The sequence below is a fragment of the Amia ocellicauda genome, chromosome 4 (assembly GCF_036373705.1).
Source record: "Amia ocellicauda isolate fAmiCal2 chromosome 4, fAmiCal2.hap1, whole genome shotgun sequence".
NCBI classification, from domain to species: domain Eukaryota; kingdom Metazoa; phylum Chordata; class Actinopteri; order Amiiformes; family Amiidae; genus Amia; species Amia ocellicauda.
The window spans coordinates 38,302,446-38,318,616 of NC_089853.1; the positions used below are offsets into that span (position 1 = coordinate 38,302,446).

Below are 16,171 nucleotides of genomic sequence, written 5' to 3' on the forward strand. Positions count from 1 at the left end.
TCTTGAATCCGACAATACCATAGCAATAAATGTAAGTAACCATGTAAAAGTTTACTTTCTTGACCATGATTAAACCGATTTGAAAATAATAGCTTTTTTTATGAATAGCTAAATCCCGTATTTGTATTAATGTTGTGTGATTTAAAATGAAACGCGTTAAATGTGTAGAAATGCATTGAAATCAGGCATTTGAAACGGGTACACCGAGAGGCTGACCGGACGTCCGTGTTTGGAGGGTGATAATGCGGGCGCACCAACGTGCTTTTTCCCGCCAATCGAGCTGCGGGGAATTGTGGGATTGCGGCGAGTGTTTTGGAGGACCGGAGGTGTGTGAGGAGAAACGTCCCGCAGAAGAAAGCGGTGCGCTTGAGTGACGGGGCTGCGGGGCGAAATGCGAGAAGACCAAAGCGACCCCGAGTCTGGGTCGGAGTCCGGGAGGCCGGACGAGCCTGCGGTGCGGAGGAGCCTGGAAGCTCTGTGCCGAGAGCTGAACATGGACGAGGAGACCGGGAGGGACGCGCTACGGAGCTTTACAGCCATCCGGGAGACCTACACCCTGGAGGTGAGCCTGCCGGGACACGGCTGCTTCGCACGGTGTTGACAAACGGAAAAGCCGATATAAGTGGACAGGGCGGCCCAGTGTCCGTACATTGAGGACATTTGTCGTCTTCGCACTGAGATCCGGGGCTTTAACAGCCGCGTCGCAAACTTCTGCAGCTCGTATTCATAACCGCTAACTTTAGTAAACGGACGTGTCCACCGTCGCCACGCAGAGACGCGGAAAGTGTGTGGAAGTGAACGGATTCGTGTCCTCATCCCGCACACGCAGGACTGCGACTCAGATACGTTTCATTGCGCATTATGTATGACCGGTGTGCAGTTCGCTGACCATAACTTTAAACGCCCGTAGGAAATCTTCACCCGAGTCGATTTGATGTAAGAAAGTGTTGCACAGAGATCTTTTCTCATCTTGAGGATTTACGAGATTTTTAATGTTTTATGCTTTATGGTGATGTTGGTGTTATTATGAGTCGGAAATTTAAAGGGAAGCGAGATGGGCGTGATTGTCTTTGTCAGCTCTCCGCCACTGCGCAGGTCAGACAGCACCAACCTAACTGTTTACTGCAGTCATTACCTACTTAATAACCCCATCTTACTGCAGGATAACTTCATACCCCAATTTAATAACCCTGCTATCTGCGCTGCATAACTTAATAACTCGGCTTACTGTTGTGCATAACCTCATAACTCCATTGCATGCAGCTATCTATATTGTCACCTTGAAATGAAAAACACGGAGACCTTGTCACTGTGGGATGTGGTAATAGCACTGTGTTTATCTAAGACTCAAAATGGTAGATAGGGTGACTTATCAAGGAACCGGTCAATGTGCAATCGTTCCTTTCAAAATAAAATCAATACGATTCACATTACATCAATTCATATTTCCAAGTGTAAGTGTGCAAAGTCGGTAAGACCGATCTAGCAGACTCCGCTGTAAGTGCTGCCAAAGTTGCTTCCAAGTATTAACTCAGAGTGGTGGAGACTTATACACGTGATCTTTCAGTTTTGTGTTTTTAATGTATCATTTTTTCACTGTTTCGATTTACATTTATTTTACTGTGTTTTAATTCCTGGCTAAAATGCAACAGAAGGTGGAAATTGTGAAGGGATGAAGACTTTCTATAGGCAGTGTGTGCTTTGATTTGCATACAAGTTTTACAAATCACACATTGCATGTTACAGCAGCGACATACAGTCTAGCAATGTTTTGATTCTGACCTGTCCATGGAGTGAAATTCAAGAAGTCCAGGCAGGTTGACATCACTGAAAATAAACCTTGTGTATATGTTTGCATATGCTTTTGTTGATGCATCTGTCCCCTTCGTTCCTGCAGGGAGACGTGGTGCACTGGTTGGCCTGCGCCCTGTACGCTGCCTGCAGGAAGGGCCGCACTCCCACCGTAGGCAAGGGAGTGATGGAGGGTAACTGTGTGTCTCTGACCCGGATCCTGCGCTCCTCTAAGCTGAGGTGAGAGGGGCTGTGCAGGTGCAGGGTTCGGGTTCTCGCCAGCACGATTTGCTGTCCGCATCTGTAGTCTGACTCGCACACTACGCTCCCAAGGCCACTCGTAGTGTGCTCAGAAACATCATTATTATATTCGTTATGAGGGAAGGTGGTAGATACAAGCTCTGGAAAAAATTGAGACCACTGCAACTGACCACTCCCAAATTCCAAATAAAAATATGAATGGAATGGAACAGCTGCCGTACATGCAGAGATGCTGATTTAAGAAACATTTGCAGTGGTCTCATAATTTTTTTTCAGAGCTGTATTAACCGCATCACAAAAGCGCTGAGTGTTGTTTTATGTTCACCTTACTTGTTACCTTAATACTGCATGTGTTTATTAGTGTTGTTTTTGTTTAATACTTCATGTGCTGTGATCTAATTCCCAGTTTCTTTCTGCTGTCCTCCCGCCCTCCAATCCAGTTTAATCCAGTTCTTTAACAAGATGAAGAAGTGGGCAGACATGTCCAATCTGTCTGCGGAATTCCGGGACCGGATCGCGCGCCTGGAGAGGAATTTCGAGGTCTCCACGGTGATCTTTAAGAAGTTCAAGCCCATTTTCCTGGACATGTTCCAGAGCCCGTGGGGGGAGCCGCCCAGACAGCCGCGCAGCCGCAAGCACAGGTAGCCCCCTCCGTCTGCACTGCTGCCTCACAGGCAGGCCGGCGTCAGTTTTGGTGCCTGGCTGTGGAGCCATGCGCCTCCTTTTTACTCTTAAGAATCCGCTAACCCTTCTCTCTCTCTCCTGTTAGGCGCCTGCCCTGCCACATCAGTGATGTGTTTAAGTTTTGCTGGACCCTCTTTGTGTACACTAAAGGTAGGTTTTCTTTACAGGACCTCAATGGTCTGCCATACAGATTTGAAACGCAATGTCCAGTATATGTAGGGATAATCTGTAATGAAGGAATGTATGTAAGGTATTGGCTAGCTTTGTGTGGATTTCCATGGCTCACTTGCAGTGTGTGGTCTGTGTGCAGGGAACTTCCGAATGATCGGCGATGATTTGGTGAATTCCTACCACCTCCTGCTCTGCTGCCTGGACCTGGTTTTCGGCAATGTGCTACTGTGTGCGAACAGGAAGGACCTCATCAACACTCAGTTCAAAGGTAATTGGAGTTTCCAGACATCGCATAAACCTCCCATCTTCAGACTCTGTAAATGTGTGATGTATTTATCGTGCATAACCTCCCTTTAAAGCACTTCCCACCTCACTTCCAGTGCTGTGGGTTTCGCAGACTCCTTTTCCTCTTCCTTGAACCTGCAGCAAAACCTCTTCCCTAGTGTCAACCCCAGCACTTCCCCCCCCTTGCCCAAGGGTCATGCACATTTTGGGGTTGAATCGGTCTCTGCCTGTGTGGGAGAAGCTGCTGTCTGCGTCCCGTGTGTGACCGCTGCCCTCCCTGCCTGTTTACAGGGTTGCCCGCGGAGTACCACAGCCCAGACTACAGCCCGTCCGCCGAGCCCCCCTGTGTCATCGACCGGCTGTGCCAGCTGCATGACGGGCTGGTGGTAGAAGCCAAGGGAATTAAGGAGCATTACTTCAAGCCCTACATTAAAAAGCTCTTCGAGAGACAGGTAATGTGTTTGTTCAACGGGAACCTCTCGCCGTCGTCACCCAGCAACAGTCTTGCCAACCCCAACTGTCCCCGTCAGTTTGTCTGACTCTCACTCTGCCTATAAGAGTGTCACTTCAGCTGGTTGTTTTTGTCCTCCTGTGTACTCTGAATTCGTTGCTGTGCTTTTCTCACTGACGCAGAGCAATTCGATAAACAATTGAATACACATTTTCAAAATCGTCTCGTCCTCATTTTCAGATCCTGAAGGGGAGCGAGGAATCTCTGATTGGACTGCTGGATGTGTCCAACTTCATTGACAACAAGTAAGACCGTCGACTGATGGAGTAATACACTGTCAGGGATTGTTCTGTGCCCACTGCAGTGTTGCTAGGGCGGTGTGCCACGGGATTGTTGAGAAGTCACACAAGAACAATGAAGAGTAAACCTCTGGGGTATTTAAATGATCCATGCCTGGCGGAATTAAGCCATGGTTGGTGTGCCTCAAAGATGTAATAAAGCAAGGCACACCTACTTAACATCTACAGGTTATGCATAGAAATGTACTTAATGCAGAGAATAAAACGAATAAACTCAACACTTAAATCATAATCCGAATTCTATTTTCTGAACCGTAATACTGTGTTTCAGTGCCAAAAGGTCTGACCTGCTACATACACCCGATTCAGTTAAGTCAGTAGGAAAGCAACCCCAACGTTAACAAAAGCCTCTGTACTCTGGGGACCCTAAATTGTAATACATTTGAATGCAGAATTGAGCTAAATTACTTTAAATAACATCCCTCCCCGCCCCAGCAAAGCGGTGAACAGAAAGTACGAGGAGTACGTGCTGACGGAGGGCGATTTCGATGAGCGGGTGTTCTTGGGAGCGGACGCGGAGGAGGAGATCGGGACGCCCCGCAAGGCTGCGCTGGACCTCCCTGAGGGCCGGCTCTCCGCACGCATGCAGGTGGAGTGCAACCTGCAGCAGCACTTTGAGAAGGTACGCGCTCTCTCTCCCTCTCCTGAAGCAGCCATTTCCTATGTATGTATTATATGTATGTATTATTTTCCCTGTTCACCATGTTTACTGTGCTCTTGAAAAAAGCTAGTCACTTCAGAACTCTTATTTCTTGACCCTGGAGAGAGTAGGTATACATTAATCTTCTAATCGGACAAAAGAAAACTCCTTAATATAGTAACTGTGTGATGCTCTCCCCAGACGCGGTCCTTCGCCCCCTCCACTCCGCTGACGGGACAGAGGTACCTGAAGGACAAGGATCCCCTGGTGACCCCTGTGTCCTCGGCCACCCAGAGTGTCAGCCGGCTGCAGAGCATGGTGTCCGGGCTGCGCAACTCCCCCAGCGAGCAGCTGCTGCAGGTCTTCAGGTGAGCACCGCAGGCCCTGATCAGGGGGTGAAACGGCTGCTGGCGTCGAGAAGACGGGAGGAGATTTACTGTGCGGGGTGTATATGCTTATTTATCCATTGTATACTGGACAAGTAGCTGAAGGCTTAGAGATTTATACATTTTCTCTTCCACATTTATCATGAAGATAATTATAGATTTTTCAGATACTAAGACAACATCTAAAATGCATAAAAGGTTTATTATGATTTATTTTGATGCAGGTGGTGAGGGAAGATGGTGACATTATTTTATTGGTAGAACTGTGCAGATCTTGTCAGGCGAAAGTATCGCATGCACCTGAGAGAAACAAATATTAATAAGAAAATAACACACCAGGGTGTCATAAGCTGCCGTTTTATTGTTTCCGTTTTGTTTTTGGGCTTTGAAGGTCATGTTCCCGCGATCCTACAGAGACGATCTTGAAGTGGGTGAAGGGCTGGGGCGAGACTTTCCGACAGCACTACACAAAGCACACCGAGGAGCAGCCGGGGTCCCACATGGGTGAGCGAAGAGACGAGCTGAGCCAACATTTATACGATGGGTTCATGTTTTGTCGGCAAGCTATCCAGCCAGCTCAATAAGGTCTTTCATGACCATTAATAAACACTACATTGCACTTTATGTTCTTCTGGAGACAAAAGTATTTGGGGGAAAACTCAGTATCAATTTGTGCTGCATATTTTCAGTATGATATTATATTGTGACAATCCACTGACAGGCCCTGTTGCTTTAAGAATACAACACCAGGTGCATTAAAAGGACGTAGCTCACGGATACAAAAGGGCACATCGCCCCCTAGAGGGAAAATATCTGAGTACAGTGGGATTGGGAAAAGACAAAAGCGGTTTGTGGGCAGCAGTATGGAGTGGAGGGTCGTGGGTTCAGTCCTAGGTGGGGGGCAGTGCTGTTGTGGCCTTGAGCAGATACTGTACCCAGATTGCTTCAGTAAAAACCCAGCTGCATGTAATTACCCATGTATAATAACTGTTATATATTGTAACTGCTAAGAAATATAATAATGTGACATTGTAAAAACCTCTTAAAGCCTTTCTGTAAATACTGTACTTTATTAGCAATTTGACTTTAAAGTGAAAGCTGATGTATTATTGAGTTGAAAGTGCTTTTAAACATAGTTTCAAACTCTATGAAAAGTTGAATGTATCCTTGTTTGGAAACAGTCTTGCGAAGAGGAAAAGTCTGGTCTTGATCTCTGGTGAAATGCTGCCGTGGTTTTTCTTAACTCTTTGAAAAAATGCAATATTTGGTTATAGTTGGTACAATACTGCAGTTTGTGATTTGTTTTTTGTTGTTTTTCCCCCCTAGATTTTGCTGATAACCGGTTAAAACTGGCAGAGATCCTGTACTTCAAGATCCTGGAGAATGTCATGGTCCAGGAAACTCGCCGGCTGCACGGCAAAGACATGGCAGTGAGTCTAACAGCTTTGACAACATTATGTCATTGTTACTTTTTTCCTGAAGCTCTGGTGTGCAATGTTGTGCAATTCTCCTCAACAACGTCCTGTGTCCCTCGGTGTCCCCCCATCTCCCAGGTGCTGCTGGAGCAAGACATCTTCCACTGCTCTCTGATGGCCTGCTGCCTGGAGGTGGTGCTGTTCGCTTACAGCTCCCAGCGCACTTTCCCCTGGATCATCAACATATTCAAGCTGCCGCCTTTCTACTTCTACAAGGTACGCAGCTCCTCCTTTCCAAATTAACTCCCATCTTACGTTCTCTTTTCATAGCCAAATCCTCTTGACATCTCTCACCTCTCTCCCCCTCTCTCTCTCTGGCAGGTGATCGAGGTGTTTATCCGGTCTGAGGAGGGGCTTTCCCGGGACATGGTGAAGCACCTGAACAGCATTGAGGAGCAAATTCTGGAGAGCCGGGCCTGGTCCTCGAACTCCGCACTGTGGGAGGCTCTGAAGGCGGTAAACGACAAAGTGCCCACGGTGGAGGAGGTGAGAGGGGTGGAAAGAGATGCACACAGCCAGAGCTCTATAACTCAGACCGGCCCCAACATCACAGCCTAGTTGGCTGCTCCTTTACTGGTGCTTCCTGGCACCCACCACCCCCGGGTCCGTAGCGGGCGGTGTGTTTAAACTGAACCTGCAGGATCCAGCAAAGCATAGCATGTATTGAAGGGCTTCTGGTTTTTCAGTGCAGTGCAGTCACACCTTTCTCCCTGCATCTGTCCCTGCCAGGTGACACTACCCAGTAACTTTGAAACGGGGAACGGCCACAGTGGCCCCACGCATCTGCCCCTGGTCGCCCTGTCGCCCATCATCCACCCACGGCTCAGGGAGGTGAGGATCGGCCTGGGAGGCAGCGCCCACAAGGGTGAGTGAGAGAAGGAGTGTGTTTGTGGGACACGCTCAGCCCTGTTGTGTGTCTGTATCTGTTGTACTAATGTAGTTCATGATTTTGATGAGGCCCAGGCAGGGCAGTGATTTACGCCTGGTTCCTCACTCCTCAGATATTTGTGGGGATCCTCTTTGAGGGAGGAGATGTGCATCATGAATCGCAGTTTCTCCCAGTTTTAAGTAAAGCATTGCTGAGATTCTCAAAGGAAGAGCAGCAGTATGTTCAGTCAGTCTGCAGTCTGTGCTGTAGTACGTGGTGTGTGTGATGAGTATTAATTTTAGCAAAATAAACAAACCTGTGGGTTTCTCTGACTCTGACTCTGACGGCCACTCTCTCCTCCCAGCAGACATCCCTCCTTCCCCGATCTCCGTGCATGACCGCTACAGCTCACCCACTGCGGGCAGCGCCAAGCGCCGGCTCTTCGGCGACGACGGCTCCTCTGCGTCTCCGGTCAAGAAGATCTCCTTCTCCCAGGGGGGGAGCTTGAAGATCGTGCCCACCTCGCCCTGCGACGCCACGCACATGTCCCCGGCCCGCCCCGTCTTCACCATGACGACTGCCACCATCACCATACCTGTGCAAGGTGAGGGCTGGCCTTGCCCTCTGCTGCCCAGTGGAGTGTGGTGCGGCTGCTTCCTGTAACTAGCTGCTGCCACTTTTAAAACGGTGTTCTGTGCTCTTTGTCTGGTTATTTTCCTGCTTCCTTTTGTTCATCTAGTGCACCTGGAGTCTTGTGTCAGGCTGTGGCAGTGCTGAGGAGATCCATGAACTCTGTGCCCCCTTTCTCCTGCAGGTGTGGCGAACGACACGGGAGCAATTTCCTTCTTCCAGCTGCAGTCCGGGGAGCGCAGTCCTCTCACTGCCCAGGCATTGCTCCCCGCCTCCCCCAGCCGGGCCGGGCTGGGGCCCCCCACCCTGGACCCCCCGAGCAGCGCCAACAAACCCCGGAAGACGGGCTCTCTGGCGCTGTTCTTCAGGAAGGTGAGGGAGGCGAACCTGGGAGCAAAGACACGGCGGTGGCCCAAATAAGAGCGTGATGGATGGCGGCTTCCTCAGTGTCAGACTTCTGGAGAAGATCAATAATTATTCTTATTTCATTGCATTTTATTTTCTCTGTAGATTCAGGGCAGGTTCAGTTAAATGAATAACGAGTTCAGTTAACCCATGAAGTGTCTGTGTGTCTCTCTCTGCCTCTGGGTGTGTGTTGCTCTAATGTCCTGTGCTCTCCAGGTGTACCACTTGGCCAGTGTGCGGCTGCGAGACCTCTGCCTGAAGCTGGATGTCTCTCTGGAGCTGCGCCGGAAGATCTGGACCTGCTTCGAGTACTCGGTGGTCAACCACCCAGAGCTCATGAAGGATCGGCACCTGGACCAGCTTCTCATGTGTGCGGTGTACATCGTGTCCAAGGTGAGGCTGTGGCGGTGTCAGGTTGTCGGTGATCAGATGTCCTCTGTTGTGGGGGGCTATAGAAACCTGGGCAGTGTGTAACTTAAACATTGCACAGCTGTATACAACAAATAATATGCAGCAGATGCGCAATATATCCATCTCACAGTGCGAAAAACTAACCAAGTTCTGTCTCTTTGTGATTTTGAAGGCGACAAAGGAGGAACGCACTCTGCAAGACATCATGGGGTGCTACCGCAGCCAGCCTCAGGCCAGCAGCCATGTGAGTACCCAGAGGGCTCGGCGGTCCAGCTCTGAGACAGTTTCTGAAGCGTGGGACCGGTTGAGGAAGCTGTTGTGTAGGGAGTTGCAGGCACTGTTATGGGGGTGGTTCACTCATGCAGAGCCGGCCCAGTCCTAGTCCTGGAGAGTCTCTTCCATTTTACGTTGTGTCCTTAGGTGTTAAATAAGTCACAGCGGCATCGGGTGTTGATTAGTGGACGATTTAGAGAGACGGATAAAGCCAGCAAGGTTCGCAGCTCTCTCCAGGACTGGGTCAGCTTCCACGGTGCCAAGGCTTTAACCCTGCCCTGCCCTGCTGGACATTAGAGCTCCCTGCTGCTCACTGGCTCACTAATGAAGGCTGCTCCCTCCTCTCCTCTGTCTAGGTGTACAGAAGTGTCCTCCTGGAGAAGGCTGATGATCAGTCCACCAATAATGGAGACATTCCCAACATGGACGAGGGTGGGAAGATTAATTGTGTTTTAAGAAAAATAAATATATTTGTATATAATTTAGCAGATGTTGGCAGTAGTTCGAGACCCGGCCTGTCTGACTTGTCTTCCCCCCACCCCCCACAGTCGAGGAGGATGAGAGGGGCTCAGGGTCAGACATGTGTGGCGGAGAGTTGAGAGGTGACCTCATCCAGTTCTACAACAAAGTCTACGTGCTGAAGATGACCGGGTTCGCCCACAAGTACAACAGCGCGAGTGCTGAGCCGGGGGTAAGCACAGCAGGGTGCACCTGCACGGAGGGTGGGGGGTTGAGATGAGCAGGTGTTCAAGGAGCAGAATGAGGGGCTGATTTTGCACCTCAAGTGCTTCTATTTTATTTCCAGCCTGCATTATTTTTAAGACACCGCTTGTAGGTCGTAGTTTCAGGGCTGGTTTTACAGTCGCACAGTGTGGTGTTCTTTTGCTGTTCTTCCCTCTGTAGTCCAGCTCCTGAGTCAGTCCTGTTGTTGTTTCAGCTTGCGGCGCCCCCCTTGTCTCCGTACCCCTCGATCAGAGCCCATCCCTTGTCCCCACGCCGTGTCTCCCAGAGACACTCGGTGTACATCTCTCCGCACAAGAATGGCTCCTGCCCAACCTCCTCTTCTGCCATCACCTACAAGTTTAACGGGAGCCCTTCCAAGGTAAGACTCCTCCTCGCCCCTTGATCGATTCAATCTATCCAGAGCCCTGGCGCTGCTCCACACTCCCCTCCTCTCTTCCTCTCCAATCTGCAGAACCTGAGAGACATCAACAGCATGATCAAGCAGGGCGAGCGGACGTGCTGGAAGCGGGCGTTCACCATGGACAGCGACTCCGAGTCGCCGGCCAAGCGGCTCTGCTCCGAGAGCGACGATGTGCTGCTCAAACGCCTGCAGGACGTGGTGAGCGAGAGAGCCAACCGCTGACCCCCTGCTTATCCAGGGTCAGCGCTGATGCCACGCAGCCCACGCAGTGCTGCTCTCAACACTTGGACAGCACCACCTTCCACGTAGAACGATGGGAAGGGTGTTATTTCTTTTGCTGTCTCGGCTCCAGTTGTCACTTAGGAATCTGCAGCAATGGTTCTGGCCTCTTGACCCCTACAGCATGTGACTGTAACTCGAGCTGTGCACGTGTCTTCATCAGCACCATGTCACAGGAGTGTAAGCTATGAAAATCATATATTGTTTGTGTTTAATTACACTGTCTGCCGAGTTCTTGGTTCTAAACTGAAAGGTAATGGTTTACCTTTTCCTCTGTGTATGGCATGTGTACCAGAGGAGAGAGAGAGAACCCAAGCATTAATCACTTCTGACTCTCGCTGGACTGGGTGTTTCTGCTGGGATGCAGATGTGCTACAAACGTGGACCTATGAGAGGCAGACCAAGTTACTGTTTCCTACATTAGATAGTTGCCAAACTATCGCATTTGTTCTTGTGTTTAAGGTTTGTCATGGGTCTATAGTGCGATGTGTGGCATCGACACTTCTAACCATCGTTACCATTTTCATTTGTCATGCTTCCAATGTTATACCGTTAACAGTAATTTGTTCTTATCGGAGTCTGGAGTTGCCTTGTTTCCTCTGCTCTCCTTGGACTCTCTTTTGCATGGACCTGTGCAGTTGATTGACAGTAGAGAACTCTTGAAGTGTAATATTACTTTGAGTGGAATGTACCCTGACTGTATTCAGTAGAATATTACTGAAGCTTTAATGGGCTGGATACTGTTGGGTATCAGGCTTCCAGTTCCCCTGTTAAGTGAAGGGCTGCCCTCGACAGTGCTGCACAGACTGGCCTTACAGACTCTTCTGATCGGCTCTGACTGCAGTGCCTTTGCTTGCCCAGTCGTGTCAGACATCTTTCAGTTAGCAGCGATCCAGTGCAGGTCTCTAGGCTCGGTGGCGTTTCATTCTGCCCAGTGTTGGTTTAATTTGCATTGCTTCACTTTAATTTCTCGGCTGTGGATCTGCAGCTCCCTGTCAGACTGTGGGTCTAATGAAAGGACTGAAGCAGCTCGAGCTTGCGTCCAAGCCCGGCCTCGGCGCTGTGGCTTCATAATCCAGTGCACATAAATTATGGTTGTCTTACTCCTTTTTTATTTGTTTTTGGTTGTTTCCACTGAGACCTGTACAGTGAAAACCCCTTTTGTATGTATTTTAAAAAGGTGAAGTTTGTAATAAGAACTTTAAATCCCCCCCCCCAAAAGAGTAAACGCTTTATATAGACCAGTAGCTTGACATGTACATATGAAAATAAAGTGCAAGCTTTTTAAAATGATTGTCTTGTTTTCTTGCTGTTTCATCCTTCACCTCATGCTGTGAGTTTCTTTCACCAACATCATCCTTGATCTTAATTCCTTCTTTGCTTTAAGCTGTGTCTGTACAAGTGTTACTTAATTAAGACTAATGTGCTGTTCTTGCGATTCTGACGCTTCAAATATCCCCCAATCACTCCCTCTAGTGGTCTGCTGCAACATTCCCAGCATAAAGAAAGCCACCTGCTACTTCCTGGTAGAAAATTGCCCAGTGGAAATGATCTGTCAGTGTTACAGTTAGTGCTGCAGTTTGAGAATCGGTAACCGTTGGTTATTTAATACTTTATTTTAAATGGGACTGTCTGTTCAATGGCAGTAGAAACAGTTTGACCTGGAAGCAAGCAGTGAATGTCATTTCAAGTTATACAGCAGCTGTTCTCTGAATCTTATACATGGATGAATGGATGGAGGGATAGGGTCATCAGAGGCACTTTACTTTGGAGTCCCTTCAGGTCCCTCCGACTCATTCTCCTCTAACTCTGTCCCTCCGTTTCTCTCTCCCTCAGTGCTGCCCACCACCGACCCAGCACTTCTGTTGCTTTGTATGTTGTCTCTCCTCAATCCACTTCAGAATTTCTCCTTGTTAATGACCCTCAATCATCATGGTGATGGTGATGCTTTTCACTGGGCGGCTGACGGGGGATGTGGAGCCGTGTGCCGTCTCACTCACTGCTTCTCACATGTACGTGGATTTGTCTCTGCTGCCTGCAAGTGCATGCTGCTTAGCTTTTGTTATTAACTTAATTGAGAGAAAAGTTATTCAGGAAAAAAAAACTCAGGATGCAGAAACTCCCAGCACATTCACCTGCCTCCCCGCACTCCTCAGACTTGTTAGTGTAGTAAGAGACCAAAACCCCTAATGTTCCCACTAGATGGCAGCAGCTGAACGCAGTACAGCATCCTGCCGTGTTCCCAGGATCGTCTGCACTGAATCTCGTTTCTGCCTCTGGTTAGAACTTCTTTTTTCAGTACCCCTCTGAAACCGGCCTAAAAGACCATCTGAAATCCTCGCGACCCATAGCAGCATGCGGGATGTGCAGGCCGCTGTGTCAGGTACCCGGCATCCATCATTCGCTGCCCTTCGTCTCTCTTGCAGTGGCCCGGTGGAGTCCAGTTATTTAGCCTTTTTCATTACGAGGTTTGTCAAGGGGAGCTGTTCCCATTGGGGTGGGCAGTTTTGTGTGGCCTACGTTTGTGTGTCTAATGGAGGACGTGAGCCGTTGGCCTGCTCCCTCATGACTGTCCCTGGGTCCCTTGGCACCTCCACTACGAGAGAGGTCACATGTCTGACCGCTGTGTGTCCGCCCCGTGCAGTGATGCGATGTTGATGCTCGGCGTGTGTCACGTGGCTGCCAGTAATACACCATTGTTGTCTTATTTTTTTACCTTTACCGGCTTGATAAACACTATATAGTACTTTACACTACTGGTGGTGAGGGAATTTTTTTTTCTTTTTTTTTTTTTTCTCTTTACTCTTCTGAAGAAAAGCTTGCCTGGAACTGCGGTGGCTTACAATGATCAGACCGCATCCTGCCAGAGAAGCCTCAGGGTGGATACTTGGTGATCTCGGGAAGCTCTTATTTACATTTTCAGGAAGACATCGTTTTGTCTCCTCCTAACTACACCAAACTGCAGCTGTGTGAGACTGAGGGCCGCTGGGGCCCAGAAGTATTATTAATAAGTAGCATCTTCAGAGGGAAGAGATTTGCTGCTCCTGAAGACCTCGGGGCTACGGGCTGGGTAGGGGTCTGTGGCTAGAGGAGACTACAGAGCAGGGCTGGCTCCTGCAGGATTTCTAGGTACCTTTCATTCAGCAACTAATGAGGATCTGGAATAAACAGGTGATTTGACTTCTTTGGGCCTCTGGTGGTGAGTGTCTGCGTTCAGTAGGTGGTATGAGTTACAGTGGCTCTCAAAAGTATTCATCCCCCTTGGACTTTTCCACATTTCAGGATATCAGAATGGATTTAATCAGGAGTTTTGTCGCTGATCAACACACAATGAAGTAATCACCCACTTTGCTATGACACACCTGATTGAGCTGTGGTGAAACCAAGTGTCTTTAGAAGTCACGCAGTTAGTTGAATGGAGTCCACCTCTGTGCAATTAAGGTGCGTCACATGGTTAGTACAATTCCTAATGAAGACGAAGGACCATTAAATGCAAATCCGGAATAAGGTTCTTCAAAAGCACCAATCAGGGGTAGGATATAAGAACATTTCCAAGGCACTGAATATCCCCCAGAGCACAGTAAAGTCTATTATAAAGAAATGGATAGAATATGGCACAACTGTGAATCTGCCTAGATCAGGCAGTCCTCAAAAACTGAGTATCTTGGCGAGAAGGGCACTAGTCAGGGAGGTGACCAAGAGGCCTATAGCAACTCTAAAGGAGTTACAGTCTTCCACTGCTGAGCTGGGAGAAAATATACAGACTGCAACAATAGCCCGGGTGCTTCACAAGAGTGGCCTTTTTGGGAGGGAAATAAAACTCGCATCAAATCTGGGCTAGAGTTTGCCAGAAGGCATGTGGGAGGCTCTGAGAACAAGTGGCCGAAGATTATTTTGGTCTCAGACCAGAGAGAGCTGTTTTGGCCTCAATGCTAAGTGCTGCGTTTGGCGCAAGCCTAACGCCTCCCATCATCCTGAGAACACCATCCCTACCATGAAGCATGGTGGTGGCAGCATCATGCTATAGTGATGCTTTTCTGCGTCAGGGCCTGGAAACCTTGTAAAGATAGAGGGCAAAATGGATGCAGCAAAGTAAAGCGAAATCCTGCTGGAGTCTGCAAGAGACCTGGGACTTGGGAGAAGATTAATCTTCCAGCAGGACAATGACCCCAAACATATAGCCAAAGCCACACGAGTATCTTAAAAACCAAAAGGTCAATGTCCTTGAGTGGCCCAGTCAAAGCCCAGATCTCAATCCAATTGAGAATATGTGAGAAGAGTTGAAAATTGCTGTTCACCAAAGGTCCCCATCCAGCAGCTTGAGCTTGAGCAATTGTACAAAGAAGAATGGGCAACAAGTGCTGTGTCCAGATGTGCAAAGCTGGTAGAGACTAATCCACATAGACTCATGGCTGTAATTGCTGCCAAAGGTCCCTGAAGGGGGTGATTACTTATGCATTCAAGTATTTTCTGTTCTGTACAATTTGCAGATTATATTTTTCACTTTGACATTAGGGACATTTTCTGAGTTGATCAGTGGCAAAAACTCCTGATGAAATCCTGATTTGTTGTAACACAGTAAAATGTGGAAAAGTCCAAGGGGGGTGAAGGGGGGCCACTGTATCCTGCTCTGAAGATGAAGGGCTTCACTCCCCCTTGCTGTTTTAATTTTTTCCCTTCTTTAATTTGGCAGCCTATCACTGAGAAGGGGCTCAGGGGAGTTCTTAGGAGTTAATGCAGCCAGACTCGGGGATGTTTATTGGGACATTTATTAAGACGTCTCCGTCGCAGTAGGATGAGATTATTTAACCTGTGAAAGGCCAGAGCATGGGCCCCCTGGTGCCGCCTGATCGCAGGAGGCCGGTATTTGGTTTGGAGTTCCTGCTCTCACTGACCTGTCGGCGGCTCCGCTCTCCTGTCACGCACTGCTTTGTCTTTGCAGTTAATATCCAATCGACACTGGAGCCGGAGTGTGAAACCACATGACTGTCCTGTTCATTTTAAGTATTTTTTTGGAGGTGCCAGCATCCAGGGTGACTTGCAGTTTACACAATAAGCATTACAATAGTGCATTAAATAATCAATACAAATCACAATGTAAGCATTACAAGTGTGCAGTAGTATAATCAATACAAAATACAACAAGCATACATCCTAGTTCAATGAGGTAGCAAGTGCAGACATAATTAAGATCTATGCTAAGGGCACGGGGGGGGGGGGCATAGGAGAAGTCGCAGTAAAACAATAGAAGGTCCAACAATAGTTACGGAAGCATAGTAACATGACCATAACAAGAGTGCTGAACAGCTACAGGGGATTTTGTTAATTTGTGAAATCTATCTTCAAAAATATGATTGTAAACCCCCCCAGCTCCCCTGTAATCTTTCCTAAAAACTGTAGTTATCTTTACCGTACACAAGCTTCAGAGAAAGGGAAACCTGCAATAAAAATATCACATTGCAGCGGGTGTGGGGGGGGCACTTCATTGATAATTCACTAATGCTGCCAAAGCCCTTTTAAATGAATATCACTCACAGCTATATCTTGGTTGGAAGGAGGTTGGACATTCGTAACAGAACAATATAGATTCGCACTTAGCCGGTTAGAAGAGATGTTTTCTCTTCTTGTGTACAGTCGGGTCTTTGGTGCGGTTTATAT

The 16,171-nt window shown here is 48.3% G+C and overlaps 1 protein-coding gene across 2 annotated transcripts; it reads left to right on the plus strand.

The window, feature by feature from the left end:
• The first annotated feature begins 283 nt into the window (after positions 1-283).
• Positions 284-11,806, plus strand: LOC136748387 (retinoblastoma-like protein 1). 2 transcript variants are annotated; one of them, XM_066702087.1, is made up of 22 exons: positions 284-562; positions 1,898-2,031; positions 2,493-2,693; positions 2,822-2,886; positions 3,047-3,175; positions 3,484-3,644; positions 3,884-3,948; positions 4,438-4,624; positions 4,844-5,010; positions 5,420-5,532; positions 6,355-6,458; positions 6,582-6,719; positions 6,825-6,989; positions 7,233-7,368; positions 7,736-7,975; positions 8,186-8,373; positions 8,623-8,799; positions 8,990-9,061; positions 9,447-9,522; positions 9,639-9,781; positions 10,028-10,192; positions 10,286-11,806. In XM_066702087.1, exons 1-22 carry the CDS (start codon positions 392-394, stop codon positions 10,454-10,456), a joined length of 3,168 nt encoding a protein of 1,055 aa, XP_066558184.1. In that variant the 5' UTR covers positions 284-391; the 3' UTR covers positions 10,457-11,806. The 2 variants fall into 2 exon arrangements, with proteins under 2 accessions (XP_066558184.1, XP_066558186.1); XM_066702089.1 differs by having other exon boundaries at positions 285-562; positions 7,739-7,975.
• The last annotated feature ends 4,365 nt before the right edge of the window (positions 11,807-16,171 follow it).